A 16,707-nucleotide genomic window follows, 5' to 3' on the forward strand; every position below is an offset into this window, starting at 1 on the left:
GAATTATGAAAACGCGGTTTTCATACTCTGCCAAGAAAGCGGGGTCGTCGTAAAACGCCAGTTACTTTATTTTTTATATTAAACAGTAACAAAAAAGGACAATATATTACAAGCGATGCAGAACAAATTTAGTAAATTCAGTAGGACTACATAGCTGATGAAATGCTCTTATTTGGTCAATGATCACATGATAATTACTCCTCACGTACACCACATGGACAATGATGATTCTGATCAATATAACATATTCAGGAGGCTACTGAAAGTCTCAAGTTCTCAAAAAATGTAAATATAACAAAATAATAATAAAAAAAAGCATATATGACATTGTGTAGGAGGCCTACGATTGTCACGGATCATTATTTGTGAACACCAATAAGCTGTTTGACAGCCAGATACTATTTCAGCTCCATTTGAAAGTGGATATGGTTTGTGCTATCCCCTTAGGGGTATATAGTTTGTCGTGCCTGTCATATATATTATCATAGCATTGTTTGAATCAGTCACAGCAGACGCACAAAACAACAGAACATTACATCCTGCAAATAACCTTACTGTAAATCTCTTAAATGATATAAAAAAGCCCAGAAGAAAACAAAAGTCTGTTGATATTCTACAGTGTATAGAAACAATAAGGCAAATGTATCAGCAAAAGTGCACAAACATCCTTTGACTTCTAAAGCATTACCAAAAACTGACACTCCACATATTGACACCATGGACATTTTCAAATAGTGAAGCATGGATGAAGACATTATGATAGCAAATAATAACAACAGCACATCTCTTTCTCTTCCCCTCCCTTCTCTCTTTCTCCCGCTCACACAGAACTCACGGGATGAAATATTGAACTCACATTCACGATAAATAAAGATCAAAAGTATAGGGTTCTCTATTAACAGGGCATTATATAACCTTTGGTTATTATACAAGGTTATCTTAAAACATGAAGTAGGTATTCTGAGCAGGTATAATATAATTTTCATTTCTGTATGATGCATTTTACAGCATTAATAATGCTAGAAGTAAAAATTATTCAAAACATAGTTGGCAAATAAACACTGAAGAAATTAGAAGCAGTGGGTTTCTCCACCCTTGGATATGGTATGGTACATCATACTTACCTTTGGCAAATATACAAAAGATATGCTACCCTCATTAAAATATTTATAAATTAAAACACTCATAAATAAATCAATATCAAATAAAATGCTGAAATGTTTACAAAGAAGTAAAATGTGAAAATAAGGCGCAAAGTTCTGAATCCAGTGTACTGTAAAGATTGCACTGTTAGTTGAAAGACAGTGGAGATTGATGGACAACTCAATGGGAGTAGCCAAAATCTTCTAACATCGCCACCCACTGATCATGTACAATAAAAATGGCAATTTTTCTTGAGCACATGCAAGCAGAGTATAACAATAGAAAAGTCAAATGAGTGACTGGTAAATTAGGTTAGACCAAACACCAGTAAATTAGAACAGACTAAACACAACATCAATGTGTTATCTGAGGAAACATGAAGGATCATTCAGTCCCTGTTTTGTACACTCAGTGCCTCAATAAATACTCTTTCCACAGTAAAGAAAATATAATGCACTAATCCCAAATCTAACAAGTAAACAAAGATTTCAAGCTTTAAAGACATACACATGTTGAAGTTAATGCATCACCCCAAGAAGAGCTATATCAGCCTGTGTATTTTGGACCCGTTTCATAGAGAGTACAGCAGAAAGAGAAAGAACATGTAAAAATGACAAAGATTTATGTTATCTGAGTGGTCTCTAACATCTATCATCTTGCTCATGTATTGGTTATTGTAACCAATAAAAAACAGAAAGTAACAGGCCCATGCTGGATGGCGCTTCTAATGTTTAGCACATGAAGATTAATGGAAATCCAGAAAAACCTTCTCCTTGTACTTGTTTCCCAAAGCAAACTGAGTCTATGGCATCTTATTGCTGATAGTTTCCATACTGACCCTGAGGAAAGAATTGAATCTCAGTTTATTTCAATTTTTTTTTCATTTTGCTGGAACAGAAATTACAGAAAAGATTTAGAAACATAAATGAAACTAATATGGCAATGTAACAATTTAAAGTTCCAGTGAGCAATATTTTTAATTTCAGATTGGCCAAAAAAAAGCTTGAGTTCCCTATGTACACAGATTTATGTGCATTCTAACTGAGTTATTGTCTGAGGTCAGAGGTCACGAGGAGCATACCTGCTCATAAGCATAGGGTCTTTGTGACTGTGTCCCAGGGCCAGCCTGTGAGCTGCGGTATGAAGAGTACTGCTGGCCCTGACTCTGTTGGTACTGGGAGTACTGCGAAGAGCCCCCCTGCCCAGGACCTGGAGAACAGAGATCACTGTTAGTAACTGCAAAACTGCATCTAAACTGCATGAACTGTCTGACTGAGACAGTTGGGAGTTCGAAAAACACAATAGTGAGAAAAACAGGAAGTGACTGTGTATTACCGTAGCCTTGGGGCTGCCCGCTGTATCCCTGCTGTGAGGGGTACTGCTGCTGGCTAAAGGGTGGCTGCTGCCCAGAGCCCTGCTGATACTGAGCCTGAGACTGGCTATACTGGGAATTTCCTGTGCAGGGTAAAGAAAACGCTCTGCTTACAAAAGTGCTGTGCAATTTTTTGTGCTTTCTTTATTGCTTTCAAAGAACAAGCCACTTTGGACATTCTAATGTATGCATGAAGCACGCTATAACTGATTAATAAAATCAAATGGTTTAAAACACAATAAACTACGCATGTGTTAACCTTCCGAGAACCTACCACCTTCATAGTAGTGCTGTGAGGACTCATCGAAGGACCGCTCATAGCCTTGTTCGCCGTAGGAGGACTGCTGGTAGGAGTACTCTCCATGACCTGCAGGGGGCGTAGAGTGAGCACAGACAGAACCAACGACCTACAACTAACTTCAGACCCTTCGATGACAGACTGCGTGGACTGATCAATGTCTCAGCAATACACAGATCCCAAAAAACACTGCAGACTACGAGGAAAAGACGAGTGGCAAAAGCCAGATCTGAAATTTCGGCACACCATAGCAGTCATTAAGAAACAGCACAGAGAGTGGAGCGATCGACCGTCCTAATAATTCAAAACGAGCCTCATAAAAAGAATAAGATGAAACCGTCCATGAGAGTAGTCCTGGGACCAAAAAAAAAAAAAAAAAACTAAAAGAAAGAAAAAGATTGGAGGCTGTGGAGGTACACTGGCAATAAAACAGGAGGTGAGGACGATGACGCTGGGAGGGGCGTGCAGATGAAGGTGTGCTGATGAGGGGAGTGTGTTTTTCTGTGTTATTACCATCAGGATAATACTGCTGATTAATGGGCTCGCTGGAGCTCTGACTGTGTCCGTACTGCTCTCCGTAGAACTCGTCTTGTCCCATGTACTGCTGTGCAGATCCTGCAAGACAGGCGACACCAGTGTTGGTTAATCAGCTGGCCTGCTCAATGTCCCAGGGAAATTTTGATTGGCCTGACTGGGGCAGTGGGGAGTTTTTTAAAAAATGAAAAGAAGGGAGATATGCTCTTGTTTAACGGTGACATTTTTTTTTGTTGAGGAGGAAAAAAAGTCTGTAGGAGGTGGGGTCTTCAGAAACGTCATAATCGATTGGTCAGTTTTCAGAAAGGGAGATGTCTGGGGGTCATGTTCATGTGGGTGGATGTGTGCAGACAATGTCTCTCATGACAGGATAATGTGCTTAAAAATACAAATTTGTCAATTTCCACTTGCAACTGACAATTGTCCTTCATTCAAATATGTCAACCAAAACAAAATAAAACCTATGGGGGTGAAATGAAAGGTGGATTTCTGGGAAGGGGTTTTGGTAAAAAGATGAAAAAAAAAAAAGTAAAACAAATCAAATTCTTATTTATTTATTTATTTATTTATTTATTTATTTGTTTGTTTGTTTGTTTATTTATGGTAGTGGTGTGCAGAAACTCCAGATATCACTTATTATAAGCTATATTAACGCATAATTCACAACACGGATATCAAACTCTCAAACAGTACATAGGAAACAGCTTCCAAATAAATGCAATTGTATATCCCATCAGTTTAGCAACTTCTATTGCTAAAGAAAATAACCTGGGGGGGATCTTCTTGCTTTCACATATCCAAGCTGGATATATTTGGCAGTAAGTGAAAAAGTAGTTAGGATGGAATCAAAAAAGACAGGCGGGAGTAAGGATCGCAGAGGCTTTCTCATCTCGAAAACAGCCTGTTAGGAGGTACTTGCGGTATGCAGTATTTATTACCTACCAAGAATGTTCCAAGGAAGTTCAACAGTGAACCAGCGACAGAATGCTGGCCATGACAGGAAGGTGCCAGGGCACACGGTGCATCACACGTAGCTGTAGACTGGTCAGAGTGGCCTGTGTCCACTGCCTAAACAGTCGGAACTGGACCGTACAGCAGAGGTGTATGACATTGGCTCCACATTGTTGCAGAACTTAGGGTTACGACATTCCCAGCAGGATAACTCACCCTGCCATACTGTAAGCTTTGACTAGGAATGGTTGGAGTAACATATAGTCCATAAACATCTTACACTTCTGCTGAATCCCTATACACTGCATTAATTATAGAGGTGTGGTCTCTGGTCTCACGGTTCGTTTCGATTCCGATTATCAGTGCCTCGATATCGATGCATCACAATGCATGCCATACATTTTCTACACAGTTAAGGTCTTTGCAACCTCTCCGTTTAGTCCTCTTCTCACCTTGTAACAGTCTTGTATGTACTGGTCATTCTCCTTTAAATACACACCTTTCTCTGCATTGTGAAAAACCGGTGTGTTTTTCTAGACTCCTGGTAAGACGATAATGTCGGTTTGTAGATCTAGTCTGGACACTCAGAGAAAGATCAGATTTTCCTCCGTTCCAGCTTCATGTGTGTGTTTCGAAGTGGCAGAAAGAAAACTCGCCTGCTTGGATTCTATTAAGTGACCGCGGTGCGAGAACAAGGCCGGCGGGTGCCTCACCATGCAGCGTGGAACTCGTACCCGGAGCCGCGCTGTACTCAGGCCGCCACAGTCACTACCGGCACTACTTTTTAACAAGAAAATCACCTAGCAACCCCATTATAATATAATCGATTATGTTCTGCACTGCATCGATGCAATATCATCCACGTCTGCACCGCGATGCATCGATTATGCGATTAAATTCAACACCCCTAATTAATTAGGGATCAACTAGGTGTTTCGGACACAATATTTGACTACACCATTAATCTTGGATTAGTAAAATGCTCACAGCTGCAACCATAGGGACTATAGATATAAGTAATCACAATCCAACAGATATATGCAAAGTTGGCCAGGGATCCACACTGGGCCTGGTTTTCCATTCACCTGCGTAGTACCTCCAAACCGATCATTTTCATAACTTAGAACTCGCTCATGGCTAAACAAAACCAAAGTCACAGTACAAACAGCCTGAAAAACAACTCCTGCTTAACAGCCGCCTGTGGGGTCAGCTCTACCTGTGACCCCACCCGCCCACCAGCCACACAGGGTCCATTTTATTTAGGTCATGAGACTGACTGAGTAAGCCTACAGTGCCACAGCGCACAGCACAGCCTGGCTATGTGAAATTCCCACATTTCCATGACAACAAACACTGAATTGCATTAACATCCTTACCTAGTCCATGCAACAATCTAACTTATCAGCACCATCTCCTCATTTACACCATTTATGGTGTGACCAGTACACCACACCCGCATAAACCAAGCATGCAAAAGACAAAAAAAAAAAAAAAAACTTCACCTACCTTGCTGCGAGGGCCGGTAACTTCCCATGGGCCTTTGTGCCATCATGCTATTGCCTTGGCTCCCCTGTCCCAGCATGCTCATGGACTGCTGGCCCTGGTAGTGCTGCCCCCCAGCCTGAGCTGAAGAGTAATGGGGGCCTGTGCCCTGCTGGTGCATCATGGAGACTGGGGGATTGTGGTGCACATCACACATATTAAAACAGATGGCAATGACATTATCAATTCAAAAAGCAAATAAGTCTTGATCAAAAAAGGGAAGCAAGTAGCCAATAAAAACAAATCAAGAAAAACCAAGGTTGCCGTTGTTAAAAAAAAGAAGAAGAAAGAAAAGAAAAAGAAGCCAGGGGTTGGGTCAGGGCGTTGACATTGAGAAAAATACACAGCGAAAACCAGGGACTAAAAGGGCTGCATGTCAGGAAAGGTTTTAAGGAGACAGGGGAGCCTTTTGGAAGACGTAGGCACATAACCCGAGCGCAGAGGAAAGAAGGACTCCAAGTTTGATGAACTGAATGTGTTTGGCTTGATGTATTTTTGGGACTTAAGACAGGAAAACGCGCTTAGTCGCCCTTTGGAAGGGAAAATGCAGAAATGGCAACAAACATCTCTGTTGTCAGTAAAACAACGGGGAACCAGGCGTTAAAAAAAGTGCTCTAAAATGGATACTGGAAACCTCTTTAGTGACATCTTGCTTTTGTCGCCCTGTCTCATGGGTAGTATCTGTAGGGGTCTCAGTGATAATTATATATACACTACATACGCTGCTCTCAAATCTCAAAGGAACCTTGTTAAAGGATTCAAATTTGATTGACCAAAATGCTGTTTTCAATCATTTGATGCAAACTGCACTATGACAACCCCGATGGCTGCAGTTTTGAGAAGGCTTCAGGTGCAGCAGTGTGCAACACAGCATTGTAAGCAATATAAACCGTCTTCCCATATGCAGACAGGGATAAAATACAGCAATGTCATAAGAAACATGCCGATACCCCACCATGGATCTGCACATCTCTCAAAAGTGTCGCCATCAGCATTGACGTACTGCAATTTAATTCAAATAATTAAAAAAAAACAACAACCACATTTTTGCCTGGAAGAGCTGAATTGTTCTTTCCTTGTTTAGGCATCTTTGGCGCTCACATGACCTCACACACTAGAAATGACCTCTTTTGAATTGCTCTCTGAGGCGCCCCAGGTGCCGCTTCCTGCTACTCCTGCCTGCCTGGCTCACCTTGGTTGGGCTGCATGTTGAGGTTGCTGCGGGAAGCTGAGGATGCGTAGCCCTGGCCCTGGCCCTGGTGCTGCAAGGACTGTGAGGAGGGCACAGAGTGGCTGTAGCCAGGGGCCGAGCCATGGCTGCTGGCCGGCAGGCTCATCGAGGTGGAGGGAAGAGGCGTCTGATTGGACGGCTGCTGCATGGGGGCGTGGCTGGGGCCTGACAACAAACACTCAATGAACAGTCAGCGAGCACTCACCAAGGAACAGTTATGGGTGCGTTCACAACACATTCAGTTCATCAGTACACCACAGAGAGAGGCCGAGAGAGATCGATGGCGGTAAAGAAAAGGCATGGGCAAGAGAGCAAAATAAATAGATAAATTCAAGAGAGGCCAATCTCAGTAAAAACAAAAACAAACGTATGAATTTAAAACCGATTCATCAATTTATTTTCCGACTCCGCTATGACAGGTGTCGATTCCAGCTCAGTTAGCATTGCACTTTTTCCGCTTGACCTATGATGTCACAGACCAAAACAACAGACTGACAGCAAACTGGTACCATACTGAGTTGTGAATTGGACAGATTTACAACCCTGCACATGCTGTCTGCTTATTTTGCCAATGAGATGCATGTTAACCCTGGTCGTGACAGTGTTATATGCCACTTCAGAGGTAGATGTGGAGCGTGTGCAGAGCACACTGGGACAATTCAGTCCAAATAAAGTCCGGCTTTAGTCGGACTAGCAAAATAATATGGTCGTCTGTAATGTGACCGAGAAGGTATAATAGTAAAATTATTAATTACACAATGCACCCCTAGCTCTGTTATAAAGATAAGGTGTGAGCGAGAAGCAAACATCTGGATGTTCTTGGAAAGTCCCCAAGGCAGGAGAAGAAACGCAAATACGAACGTAAAGTATGAGACGGACAGCGACAGTCACAGACCAGAAGGTGGGAGAGACAAACAAAAGACGGGACACGGCAGCAGACACGTGGGACACATGCAAGCAGCTGACATACACAGAGATGCAAGGACACACTGGCAGGCGGCGGACGCCTCACCGTTGCTCATCTGGTTCGGCATTAGTGAGTTAGGAGGAAGGCCCGAGGCCATGTTGTCATTCAGATTGGACTGGGAATGAAGGGCCTGACCCCCAGCGCTCTGGCCCATGCCTCCAGGACCCACGCTCATGCTGGCGTTAGGAGGCTGGTCAGACGGAGCCAACAAATGCGTTCAGAACTTTTGAGCCATATGTCGTTCTCTTCCTCAGTTTTTAGGGAAAAATGTAATTTAATCTTATCCACATCAGCAAAATGAATGCATGGTTTCAACTGTTGCAGTGTATGACTAGAGCGTGTGAAATCAAATAATCAACCACACTGGGGCCTGGAGGGCAGCACGAAGACTTACTGCAGGTAACAGGGACTGCATGTTCTGATTGGAATCCGCTATTGTCGCCAGATACACCAGGTTTCTGTGCAGAACCTGCTGATACCTGTGCAAACAGAAACCAGTAGACTGAATGCAAAATAAGATGTCTGTTTTTTTTTTTCCTGTCCATGTCAAGTAATGAGTACATACTGTGTGCATTCTGCTGTTTTCCCTTTACTCTGGTAGTCCATAATGCACTGGATCAGGTGATGGTTTTCATCTAACATCTCAAGAGGGAAAGCAAAAACGTAACGTTACGTACATTTGCACAAATGTACTGTGTCACACACGCATGCAACATGCAAACATGAAATCATACAGAAGGACCAAAAAGGACCAAGTGTCCCTCAAACTCCCGCCCCTCTCCTGGACGAACAAAGGTCTCGACGCTGATTGGCTGTTCTCCTCCGAGCCGCGCTCACGTACGCGCTCCATTAGCACCCAGCAGCCCACCCTGCGCCGCTGTCCAGATGTGCAGCCGCCCGTCCACTCTGTTGCCCACCGACGTGGTCCTTTCCACAGACAGCGTGCGACCCGCACCTCCTCAATGTGACGGCACGTTATTAATGTCAATGCGGACTCCACGCCACACGGCACGCAATGATTTAGCAGCAACTTGCGACGCACCTGCGCGGCGCTTAATTACGCGCTATAGCGGGCAAATGACGCACGCTCCGCGGTGCCAAAATCGAGGGCACGTCGCACGGTTGGCGCCGTGGTGGCCGACACTTTCCCACCGTCGACATCGGCGGAGTCGCCGCACACTCTCAAGCCCAGAATCAAAGCCAGCACGTCGTGCGCGGCGGAGGCGCGGCGCTCCTTACCTTTTGAATGGTTTGCTGGGTCACCTCCCCTTTCCCGCGCGGACGAGCTGATGAAAACGCGGCTGACATTTTTTTATCTGCCCCAAAAATATTGCGCTTCTTTTAATTCTAATATTTATTATCCAGCTATCAACCCCGTAATACATACGCAGGTGTCCCATTCACAAGGAGATAGGGGTGTCGAACACGGTGCAGTCCGTCTGACTTGAAGGCCTTTTGTGTAAATTGTCAGAGGTTATTATACACGAGCACAGCTTCTTTTGTTGCGTTACGTAGAGGAGTTTTTAGTAGTGAACACACCGATGTCAATAGTGTCATTTATGTCCAGACAGACCAGGTGCTTCCCTTTGATTTTGTTTTGGTATGATCCAGCCAGTGGCCCACTACTTTAGCGCCGTGTTAGCGAATGAGGACTAATGTTGCCAGGTGAGCTCAGTACACGCAACTTTGGACAAGCTTTCTTTAACACGCATGACACGGTCTAAAAATGTTGTTGTTTTTTAGTCCTTAAAATTAAATTAGATTTTTAGCAGCATGTTGAATGAAAGGATTTCACGTTAGACCGTATGAAATGGCCTCTCAAAACAATTACGTAACGTATATGTATATAAAACAAATTACGAATGATTTTGATTGTAATAAAACACACAATCGCGTGTACTTTATGAAACGGAGAGCCAGGTCGCTTGTTTTGGGCTTGTTTTACAGCGTTTCTGCAGACCTGGCAACACAGCCGAGGACGTCCGTGTATTCACGAACGCGTCTACGCACCGGAACCGCCGTAGCCCGGAACGCTGGCGGCGTGCGGAGTCGCGCGTTGCGACACCTTCTCATCGAGGAGGAGGCGCTCGCACAATATGCTGTTTCATTCACTTTAGTTTCACTTTTCGTTTGCAACGTCTAAGCCTGGGGCTCTTGGCCTACAATTAAACGCGCGCTGTGTGTGTTTTTTTTCTCATTGCTTCCCCCATTCGTTTAAAATAAATATAATGAGCTACGACCGAGCCATCACCGTGTTTTCCCCGGACGGGCATCTGTTCCAGGTGGAATATGCGCAGGAAGCCGTCAAAAAAGGCTCAACCGCAGTAAGTTCGAAGAGAAGTCGGACTCGGAAAAGACGTGTTTAAAAACATGCTCGTCGCAGGGATGCTGAACCGCGGCTTTTCTGACAGGTCGGGGTTCGAGGCAAGAATATTGTTGTCCTTGGAGTGGAAAAGAAGTCGGTCGCCAAGCTCCAGGATGACAGGACGGTGCGCAAAATCTGCGCCCTGGACGACAACGTCTTCATGGCGTTTGCAGGTAAACTCCCGCTCGGGGCCGATCTGTGTCTGGAGAAGCTTGATATTCAGGAATCCTGCGGTCATTAAAATACAAACGCTCCGTACCAAAAGTGCAAATGCTCAAAATGTGCAGATAAATGTTCAAAGGGACAGTCCACCCCCTGGAGAAACTTAGGGTTAGGTGTCTTGCTCAGGGACACAATAGTAGTAAGTGGGATTTGAACCCGGGTCTTCTGGTTCATAGGTGTGTGTGTTACCCACTAGGCTACTACCACCCATATAATATAAAATGATATATAATGTAAAATTAATGTGATATTAATTCATTTTATTAATAATGAAAATACAGTATACAAAAGGCATACCGTTTTAAAATTAGTTCTAATCAAGCATGGAATAAAAGAAGCCATTAAAAAAAAACTTTTATGAAAACTTCTTGTAGAAAGCGTGTTTAAAAAATAAACAAATCAATCAAGCTTTACACTTGGTCATTGTGAGTTTCAGAACTTTGTCCTGTCCGATTGTAGGGTTAACTGCAGATGCCCGGATCGTGGTCAGTAGGGCTAGGGTGGAATGCCAGAGCCACAGGCTGACTGTAGAAGACCCGGTGACCGTGGAGTACATCACTCGTTTCATATCCAACATCAAGCAGGTGAGGTCATGTGTACTGCATGGTCCAGTATTGCAAATTGTGGGCGTTGACAGGAAGTAGCTTCGCATAATTACATTTCTGGCCTGTCTCCGCAGCGCTACACCCAGAGTAACGGACGTAGGCCTTTTGGGATCTCAGCCCTGATTGTTGGCTTTGATTGTGATGGAACACCCAGTCTTTACCAGACTGATCCCTCTGGAACATACCATGCGTGGAAGGTAGAACTTACTTTCCAGTCCACGCAAAGCTTATCTGCAGTTTTCTTTGAATATTCATAGTGATTGGCCCTGTGAGGTTAATCGGTCTTTCCCGTTGTCTGAATCTACAGGCAAACGCCATTGGCAGGTCAGCCAAAACAGTGCGTGAGTTTCTGGAGAAGAACTACAAAGACGAAATGGTGGCATCTGATGAAGAAACGATCAAACTAACCATTAAGGCTCTTCTTGAGGTGAGTTTCATGCCTGATTGTTCGTCTATGTGACATTAAACAGCTGTAAGGCTGATAAATGACTCATTTATCCCTCTTAGGTGGTACAGTCAGGAGGAAAGAACATTGAGCTTGCAATCATGAGACGTAATGAGCCGCTGAAGGTTGGTTAATAGTCGGTCCTTGCGAAATTATGGATTGAGAGACCCATGATCGAAGTTTGGCACACACACTCGAGTAAAAACCTCCAGTCAGCCCTCAGGGCTAATGGAGCAAAGTTAGTGATAAAAATGAGCTACACAAAGAGGCATGCAGTTGATTGTGTAAATGACTGGTTACTGAACACTACTCACAGATGCTGGAGCCTGAAGAAATAGAAGTGTACGTTGCTGAACTAGAAAAAGAGAAGGAGGCAGCGGAGAAGAAAATGAAAACATGAAAAATGTATTTGCAATACTGGTTGGAATAAAAAAAAAAAAAAAAAAAAAAAATTGAAAATTGAAATAGAAAATGGGGCCAACGTGTGATGTTTGGTGGGGTGTCACAAAAAAGGAACTCTAGTAATAGTCATTTACCATATTTATTAACAAATGGGACAAATCTCCCCACAGAAGTCACTTTTTGAACCGGTCCAAAAGAAAAAATAAACACAAAGCACTCCACTCTGGCCAGCCTGTGGGGGACATTATAGGCAGATAATGAGTCTAAAGTCAGACATTACATAGTTTACTATTTACAACAAAGAAATCAAAAAAGGTTATTTGAAACCTCATTACTGTTCAACTTCAAAGTTGTCAGGGGAAAAAAAAAAAAAAAAAAAAAAATTATACATCAGCCAATAGAAATACTGGCATAGAGTTCAAATAATTTATATCACCATGCAAATAAGCTAAATTAGATTAAAATGTAAATAATACCCACATTAACATCACATGCATGAAAGTCCCTGCACATTCTGTTTACAATTACATTTGCAGAGGCTGAACAAAAGCATGACATTTCCAAAAAGGGTGAATTGGGGGAGGGATGGGGGTAATAAAGATAGTCTTTCAGGAAACTGGGGCAAATATACAGAATACCACTTTGTGGCTATAAAGCTTCATGGCCTCTGGATTCTGAAAGTGAGAACAAGAAAAATTGTTTAGTCAGCGACAGGTTACAAAAGAATTAAAATCACCCAGGCCTCCTTTTGTTTCATGAGCACTGGACAAAGCCTACAGGCAAGCAAAGCAGACAAGACTACATCAACATCCTACACTGGCTCTGACGAAGGCCGGTCTCAATCATGTGGTTTTCTGAATAAAAATAAATAAAAAGTGTGTGTGTGTGTGTGTGTGTGTGAGATCTATATATAAAGCATTAGTAATTTCTCACCAATCACAGTCTCCCACTGCCTGCTCGCTGGGTCTGCACTCGCTGTATGGCCCCTCTCCCTCTACGGCCACGGAACCCGCGGCCACGGAGAAAACGGCCCGGCACACCAAAAGTCTCCACATTGAGCTTCCTCTCCTCTGCCCAAGTGGTGCGTCTAAAACATAGAAATATAGTGTCAATCCCCTTGTAGAACAGTACTGTGCACCGGTCATTTGATGCTCAGAACTACAACGGAGTGAATAAAAAGATTGCATTCATAGTTGGGGGTCCTAGTGAACCGGAATTGATCTCATCGATGGTAACTTGAATGCACGTTGTAAGTCGCTCTGGATAAGGGCGTCTGCCAAATGCCTTAAAATGTAAATGTAAACTGAAAGACCTCAGGAATTAAGAATGGATCTTCCACAATTCATATTCATAGCTTTAAAAGAAATGTAGCGCTTATTCAGTTCTTTGATACAGTACAGTTGAGATTCTCATAGGGGCAGTGTTGCCCTAGCGGTTAAGGAAGCCTCCTCCCGTTATCAGACGGTTGCCGGTTCAAATCCCGGTGTCAACTGAGCAAAGCACAGTCCCTACATAGTGCTCCCTGGGTACCGGTCACTGCTCACTAAGGGTGATTGTTAAATGCAGAGGACTTCACTTTCTCCTAATATTCCCATTAGGAATTAACGTTGTGTAAACCAGGCACATGCCAATCGCTTTGGCAGTACTTTAAGAGCAAAAGTACTGGAGCAACTTCCTTGAGAAATGACTGAAAGAGTTATTATAGCCCATCTTATCTTGTGGTCAGAAGTGGCTCTTCAAGAATCGGCGCGAGCCGCTGTGCTAGAGACAACGTTACCTTGATTTGAGCTCTGAAGAGATGTTATCAAAGAAGCATTTGGCCTTGTTGTAATAGCACTTGGGCCCCAACGGATCATCCTCCACAGGGCCAGCAGTTTTTTCTGCACCCACTTCAGGATCAGCTGGTTCTTTTGCCTCTCCGGCTGGCGACTCATCCCCAGGGTCTGCGCAAGTGTCACAAGAGGGGGAGAAAAGGACAAAGACTGAGATGAGAGTCTTCACTAACGAAAAGGTGCATCTCTGCACAATTTAAAAGGTCCCCTGATCTGTCTTTATATCATGGTTCCCTAATACTGTACCTGAAGTAGGTTAACCAAATTCAGCCTTGGTGCGGAATTACAGCCACTGAGTTAGTTAGGTGGAGAGAGTCGGGACAATGCTAGCGAGCAGGCATTCATGAAACTTTTGTGCTCATTTATGCACATTTTTTACAGCCAAATCACCAAGCAATTGCAATGTTTCACACATTTGAAAACCATGACTGTCTGGATTTTTTGAAAACCACGACTGTCTGAGCTACTGCTCTGAATGGTGAAGCAGAATGATAAAAGCACTCTTCACACCTATCGCCATTTCTAGCCACTGCAGGACCACAGACAGGCTGGGGGTACTTGTATTAAATGTTAAATAGTCTCACAAAGTGAAATTTTCATAATGCGGGACCTGTAAAGAAAAAAAAAAAAAAAACCCAAAATAAACAAAAACAAAAAACCTTTAATGCTCAGCTTCTCTTCAATCTCTCTCTCGAGGTCGTCCTTGTTGAACTGGGCATTGGCGGTCTCAAAATCAAAGTCCGACTCAAACTGGAGGGTGGAGGGCTTGGTGTCCGCTGCTACAATCTTGCCTCTTTCACGGTTCCGGGACCTACGGGCTCCTGCGAAGGTTTTGCGGTCAGTTAGATTGGCTCCTATGGGAGTTTGTCCATGTTATTCCTTACAGTTCCTCACCTTGTCTCCTCCTTTGTGGAGGCCTGTTCTCATCGTTGCCTTGCCGTAGGCCTTGGGAAGCACCTTGCTCAGAGGTATCGCACAATTAATGAAGGGGAATGGAGGGGTAGGGAAAAAAAAATATATATATATATAATACAAAAAAAATCAGTTCAGTTATCAATCCAGCATCAGTTATTAGCCCTTCACTTACTCATGGCTCCAGTATTCCTCTGAGCCTGGGGGCTTCCCCGGCCAGCGCGTACTGGCCTGCCACCATCTTGTCCCATGGCCGGTCCTCCGGAAGCGCCCTTTTTCTGAGCGCTTTTTTCTGCAGGCACGGTCTGGACTGCCTGCTCCACCATCGGACCTCTTCTAATAGGAAAACCAGGAAACCCCGCTCCTGCTGAGCACAACCATTTCACGTGCCTCACCCGCTCAAGGCCAAACAGGTCAACAGCAAGCTCAATGGAGGTTAGGCGCGTCGTTCCCCAACTCACCCAGACCCAGCGCTGCGGCATATTGCTGATTAAGCAGCGAGCTCGCCGCAAGCTGGTTGTACGACGGCATCATGCTTCTGTAGGGAGCGTAAGGCCCAGGAGAGTATGGGACAGACGAAGGAGCGAGTGACGACTGAAGAGGGAAGAGACAACTATTACAATTAACACGAGCTCTAAAAATCACGTCACACCAAGGCCTGAGAAGCACAGTACAACCCCGGGGTACCACATACCTGAACTATAGCAGGGTCCTGTGGTAATCTGGGGTGCATCTTCGGAGGCTCACACACAGTGATGTCTTTGATGTCACTGCCTCGAAAAATAATGTATTCATAGACCTCATCCTTAGGCGGAGCAGGCCTGTCTGTTGGGCGACCTTCTGTTCCAAAGGACCTCACTATTGAAGGGGGGGGGGCAGGATCCAAATCATTAATTAGGCAACCAAACACTTCATTAACTTATTTTTTGTTCAGGTTTTAACCCCACCTTTGGCCAAGGCTACCGTCGAATTTTCGGTGTCGATCGTGTACAATATGCCCTCGTAGCGAATCTGAGCCTTGGAGATCAGGCTGATCTTGCTGCCGATGTACGGCGTTCCGGTGCTCATGGCGAGCCGACTCGTCAGACCTGGGCAGCCTGGACACGGGGGACGACGTCTTCGTCTTCACCTTCCTCTTCCTCTTCCTCTTCCTTCACCTTCCTCGGAAATCCCCCCGGCGGCGCGGCTGGCGAGACGGCGGAGCGCCGGGTGCGAGGAATTTATAGAAGCAGGTGAGACGCGCGCGTCCAATCAGACGGCGCACCTGTGGCGCGTTGTCACGTGCTTACGTCGAATACGTCAATCAAACAAATAAGCAAACAAAAAACAATTCAAAAGGTTTTTATGCACGCACCGTAAATGTTTCGTTGGTGGTTATTGTTGCATATTAATCGCATTAATTGCATTACATGTTTATTATGCCATTATTCGCAACTGGCGTTTAAACCTCCGAACTTGTTCTCTTTTGCTAATTTTGTCTAAACTGTGAAATTATAACTTGCATTTATGACTTAGCGAGAAATGCATGTGTGAACTTTAATTAAGAAGTGTGGTCGAAGTTATATAAAATTCAGCTATGTAATTGTTATTTAGCTTAAACGCCCCCCGTGACTCTCGAGGCGCTGAGTTCGCCCAAATTCTGATTACGGAACAACAACAAAAAAAACACAACACAACGCAGCCATCTTGAATAGAGTCTTAGCACAAGAGAAAAAAAAGCATCTAAATTCGGCTGACGCTGGGCGTCTAGCGGGGTCCGTGGGGCCGCGTCCCGGCCCAGCGAGCCGTCTCCGTTACGTCTCCAGCGCTGACGGCCGGCGGACCGGCGGCGCCGAAGCGGACTCGGAAATGCCTCCCGCGGCCATTGGTCCCGCTCTTTAAATCCG

The 16,707-nt window shown here is 44.3% G+C and overlaps 3 protein-coding genes across 8 annotated transcripts; 1 reads left to right on the forward strand and 2 right to left on the reverse strand.

The window, feature by feature from the left end:
• Window positions 1-50: 50 nt before the first annotated feature.
• On the reverse strand, window positions 51-9,608 carry LOC114797680 (calcium-responsive transactivator-like). 4 transcript variants are annotated; one of them, XM_028992648.1, is made up of 11 exons: window positions 9,278-9,608; window positions 8,604-8,680; window positions 8,433-8,517; window positions 8,084-8,228; window positions 7,033-7,236; window positions 5,805-5,969; window positions 3,327-3,428; window positions 2,793-2,882; window positions 2,479-2,598; window positions 2,225-2,352; window positions 107-1,982 (listed from the first exon to the last, which is right to left on the reverse strand). In XM_028992648.1, exons 1-11 carry the CDS (start codon window positions 9,344-9,346, stop codon window positions 1,956-1,958), a joined length of 1,212 nt encoding a protein of 403 aa, XP_028848481.1. In that variant the 5' UTR covers window positions 9,347-9,608; the 3' UTR covers window positions 107-1,955. The 4 variants fall into 4 exon arrangements, with proteins under 4 accessions (XP_028848482.1, XP_028848481.1, XP_028848479.1 ...); XM_028992646.1 differs by having other exon boundaries at window positions 2,790-2,882; window positions 9,278-9,605; XM_028992649.1 differs by lacking the exon at window positions 3,327-3,428 and having other exon boundaries at window positions 51-1,982; window positions 2,790-2,882; window positions 9,278-9,606.
• Window positions 9,609-10,069: 461 nt separating this feature from the next.
• On the forward strand, window positions 10,070-12,965 carry LOC114797683 (proteasome subunit alpha type-7-like). Of its 2 annotated transcripts, none has more exons than XM_028992654.1 (7): window positions 10,070-10,362; window positions 10,450-10,576; window positions 11,085-11,209; window positions 11,305-11,427; window positions 11,538-11,657; window positions 11,738-11,800; window positions 12,818-12,965. In XM_028992654.1, the coding sequence occupies exons 1-7, from the start codon at window positions 10,267-10,269 to the stop codon at window positions 12,947-12,949; spliced, it is 786 nt and encodes a 261-aa protein (XP_028848487.1). In that variant the 5' UTR covers window positions 10,070-10,266; the 3' UTR covers window positions 12,950-12,965. The 2 variants fall into 2 exon arrangements, with proteins under 2 accessions (XP_028848487.1, XP_028848488.1); XM_028992655.1 differs by lacking the exon at window positions 12,818-12,965 and adding an exon at window positions 11,992-12,127 and having other exon boundaries at window positions 10,072-10,362.
• Window positions 12,198-16,686, reverse strand: lsm14b (LSM family member 14B). Of its 2 annotated transcripts, none has more exons than XM_028992653.1 (9): window positions 15,769-16,686; window positions 15,516-15,679; window positions 15,283-15,415; window positions 14,997-15,185; window positions 14,804-14,866; window positions 14,569-14,730; window positions 13,855-14,020; window positions 13,011-13,164; window positions 12,198-12,751 (listed from the first exon to the last, which is right to left on the reverse strand). In XM_028992653.1, the coding sequence occupies exons 1-8, from the start codon at window positions 15,887-15,889 to the stop codon at window positions 13,014-13,016; spliced, it is 1,149 nt and encodes a 382-aa protein (XP_028848486.1). In that variant the 5' UTR covers window positions 15,890-16,686; the 3' UTR covers window positions 12,198-12,751; window positions 13,011-13,013. The 2 variants fall into 2 exon arrangements, with proteins under 2 accessions (XP_028848486.1, XP_028848485.1); XM_028992652.1 differs by having other exon boundaries at window positions 14,997-15,188.
• Window positions 16,687-16,707: the final 21 nt, after the last annotated feature.

Source organism: Denticeps clupeoides, chromosome 10, assembly GCF_900700375.1.
Source record: "Denticeps clupeoides chromosome 10, fDenClu1.1, whole genome shotgun sequence".
In the NCBI taxonomy this organism is placed as follows: Eukaryota; Metazoa; Chordata; class Actinopteri; order Clupeiformes; family Denticipitidae; genus Denticeps; species Denticeps clupeoides.

What these genes read in the sequence shown, in the direction of transcription:
- LOC114797680 (XM_028992646.1), bottom strand. Translation starts at nt 9,346, where the DNA reads ATGTCAGCCGCGTTTTCATCAGCTCGTCCGCGCGGGAAAGGGGAGGTG. An exon ending in TGCAGTCCCTGTTACCTGCA is followed by an intron (nt 8,229 to 8,432) that starts GTAAGTCTTCGT and finishes CCGTCTGACCAG; the next exon opens with CCTCCTAACGCCAGCATGAG. An exon ending in CAACATGCAGCCCAACCAAG is followed by an intron (nt 5,970 to 7,032) that starts GTGAGCCAGGCA and finishes ACAATCCCCCAG; the next exon opens with TCTCCATGATGCACCAGCAG.
- LOC114797683 (XM_028992654.1), top strand. Translation starts at nt 10,267, where the DNA reads ATGAGCTACGACCGAGCCATCACCGTGTTTTCCCCGGACGGGCATCTG. An exon ending in TCAAAAAAGGCTCAACCGCA is followed by an intron (nt 10,363 to 10,449) that starts GTAAGTTCGAAG and finishes CTTTTCTGACAG; the next exon opens with GTCGGGGTTCGAGGCAAGAA. An exon ending in GAACATACCATGCGTGGAAG is followed by an intron (nt 11,428 to 11,537) that starts GTAGAACTTACT and finishes CTGAATCTACAG; the next exon opens with GCAAACGCCATTGGCAGGTC.
- lsm14b (XM_028992652.1), bottom strand. Translation starts at nt 15,889, where the DNA reads ATGAGCACCGGAACGCCGTACATCGGCAGCAAGATCAGCCTGATCTCC. An exon ending in GAGGAATACTGGAGCCATGA is followed by an intron (nt 14,867 to 14,996) that starts GTAAGTGAAGGG and finishes CCTCTGAGCAAG; the next exon opens with GTGCTTCCCAAGGCCTACGG. An exon ending in AGAGAAGCTGAGCATTAAAG is followed by an intron (nt 14,021 to 14,568) that starts GTTTTTTGTTTT and finishes ACACTTGCGCAG; the next exon opens with ACCCTGGGGATGAGTCGCCA.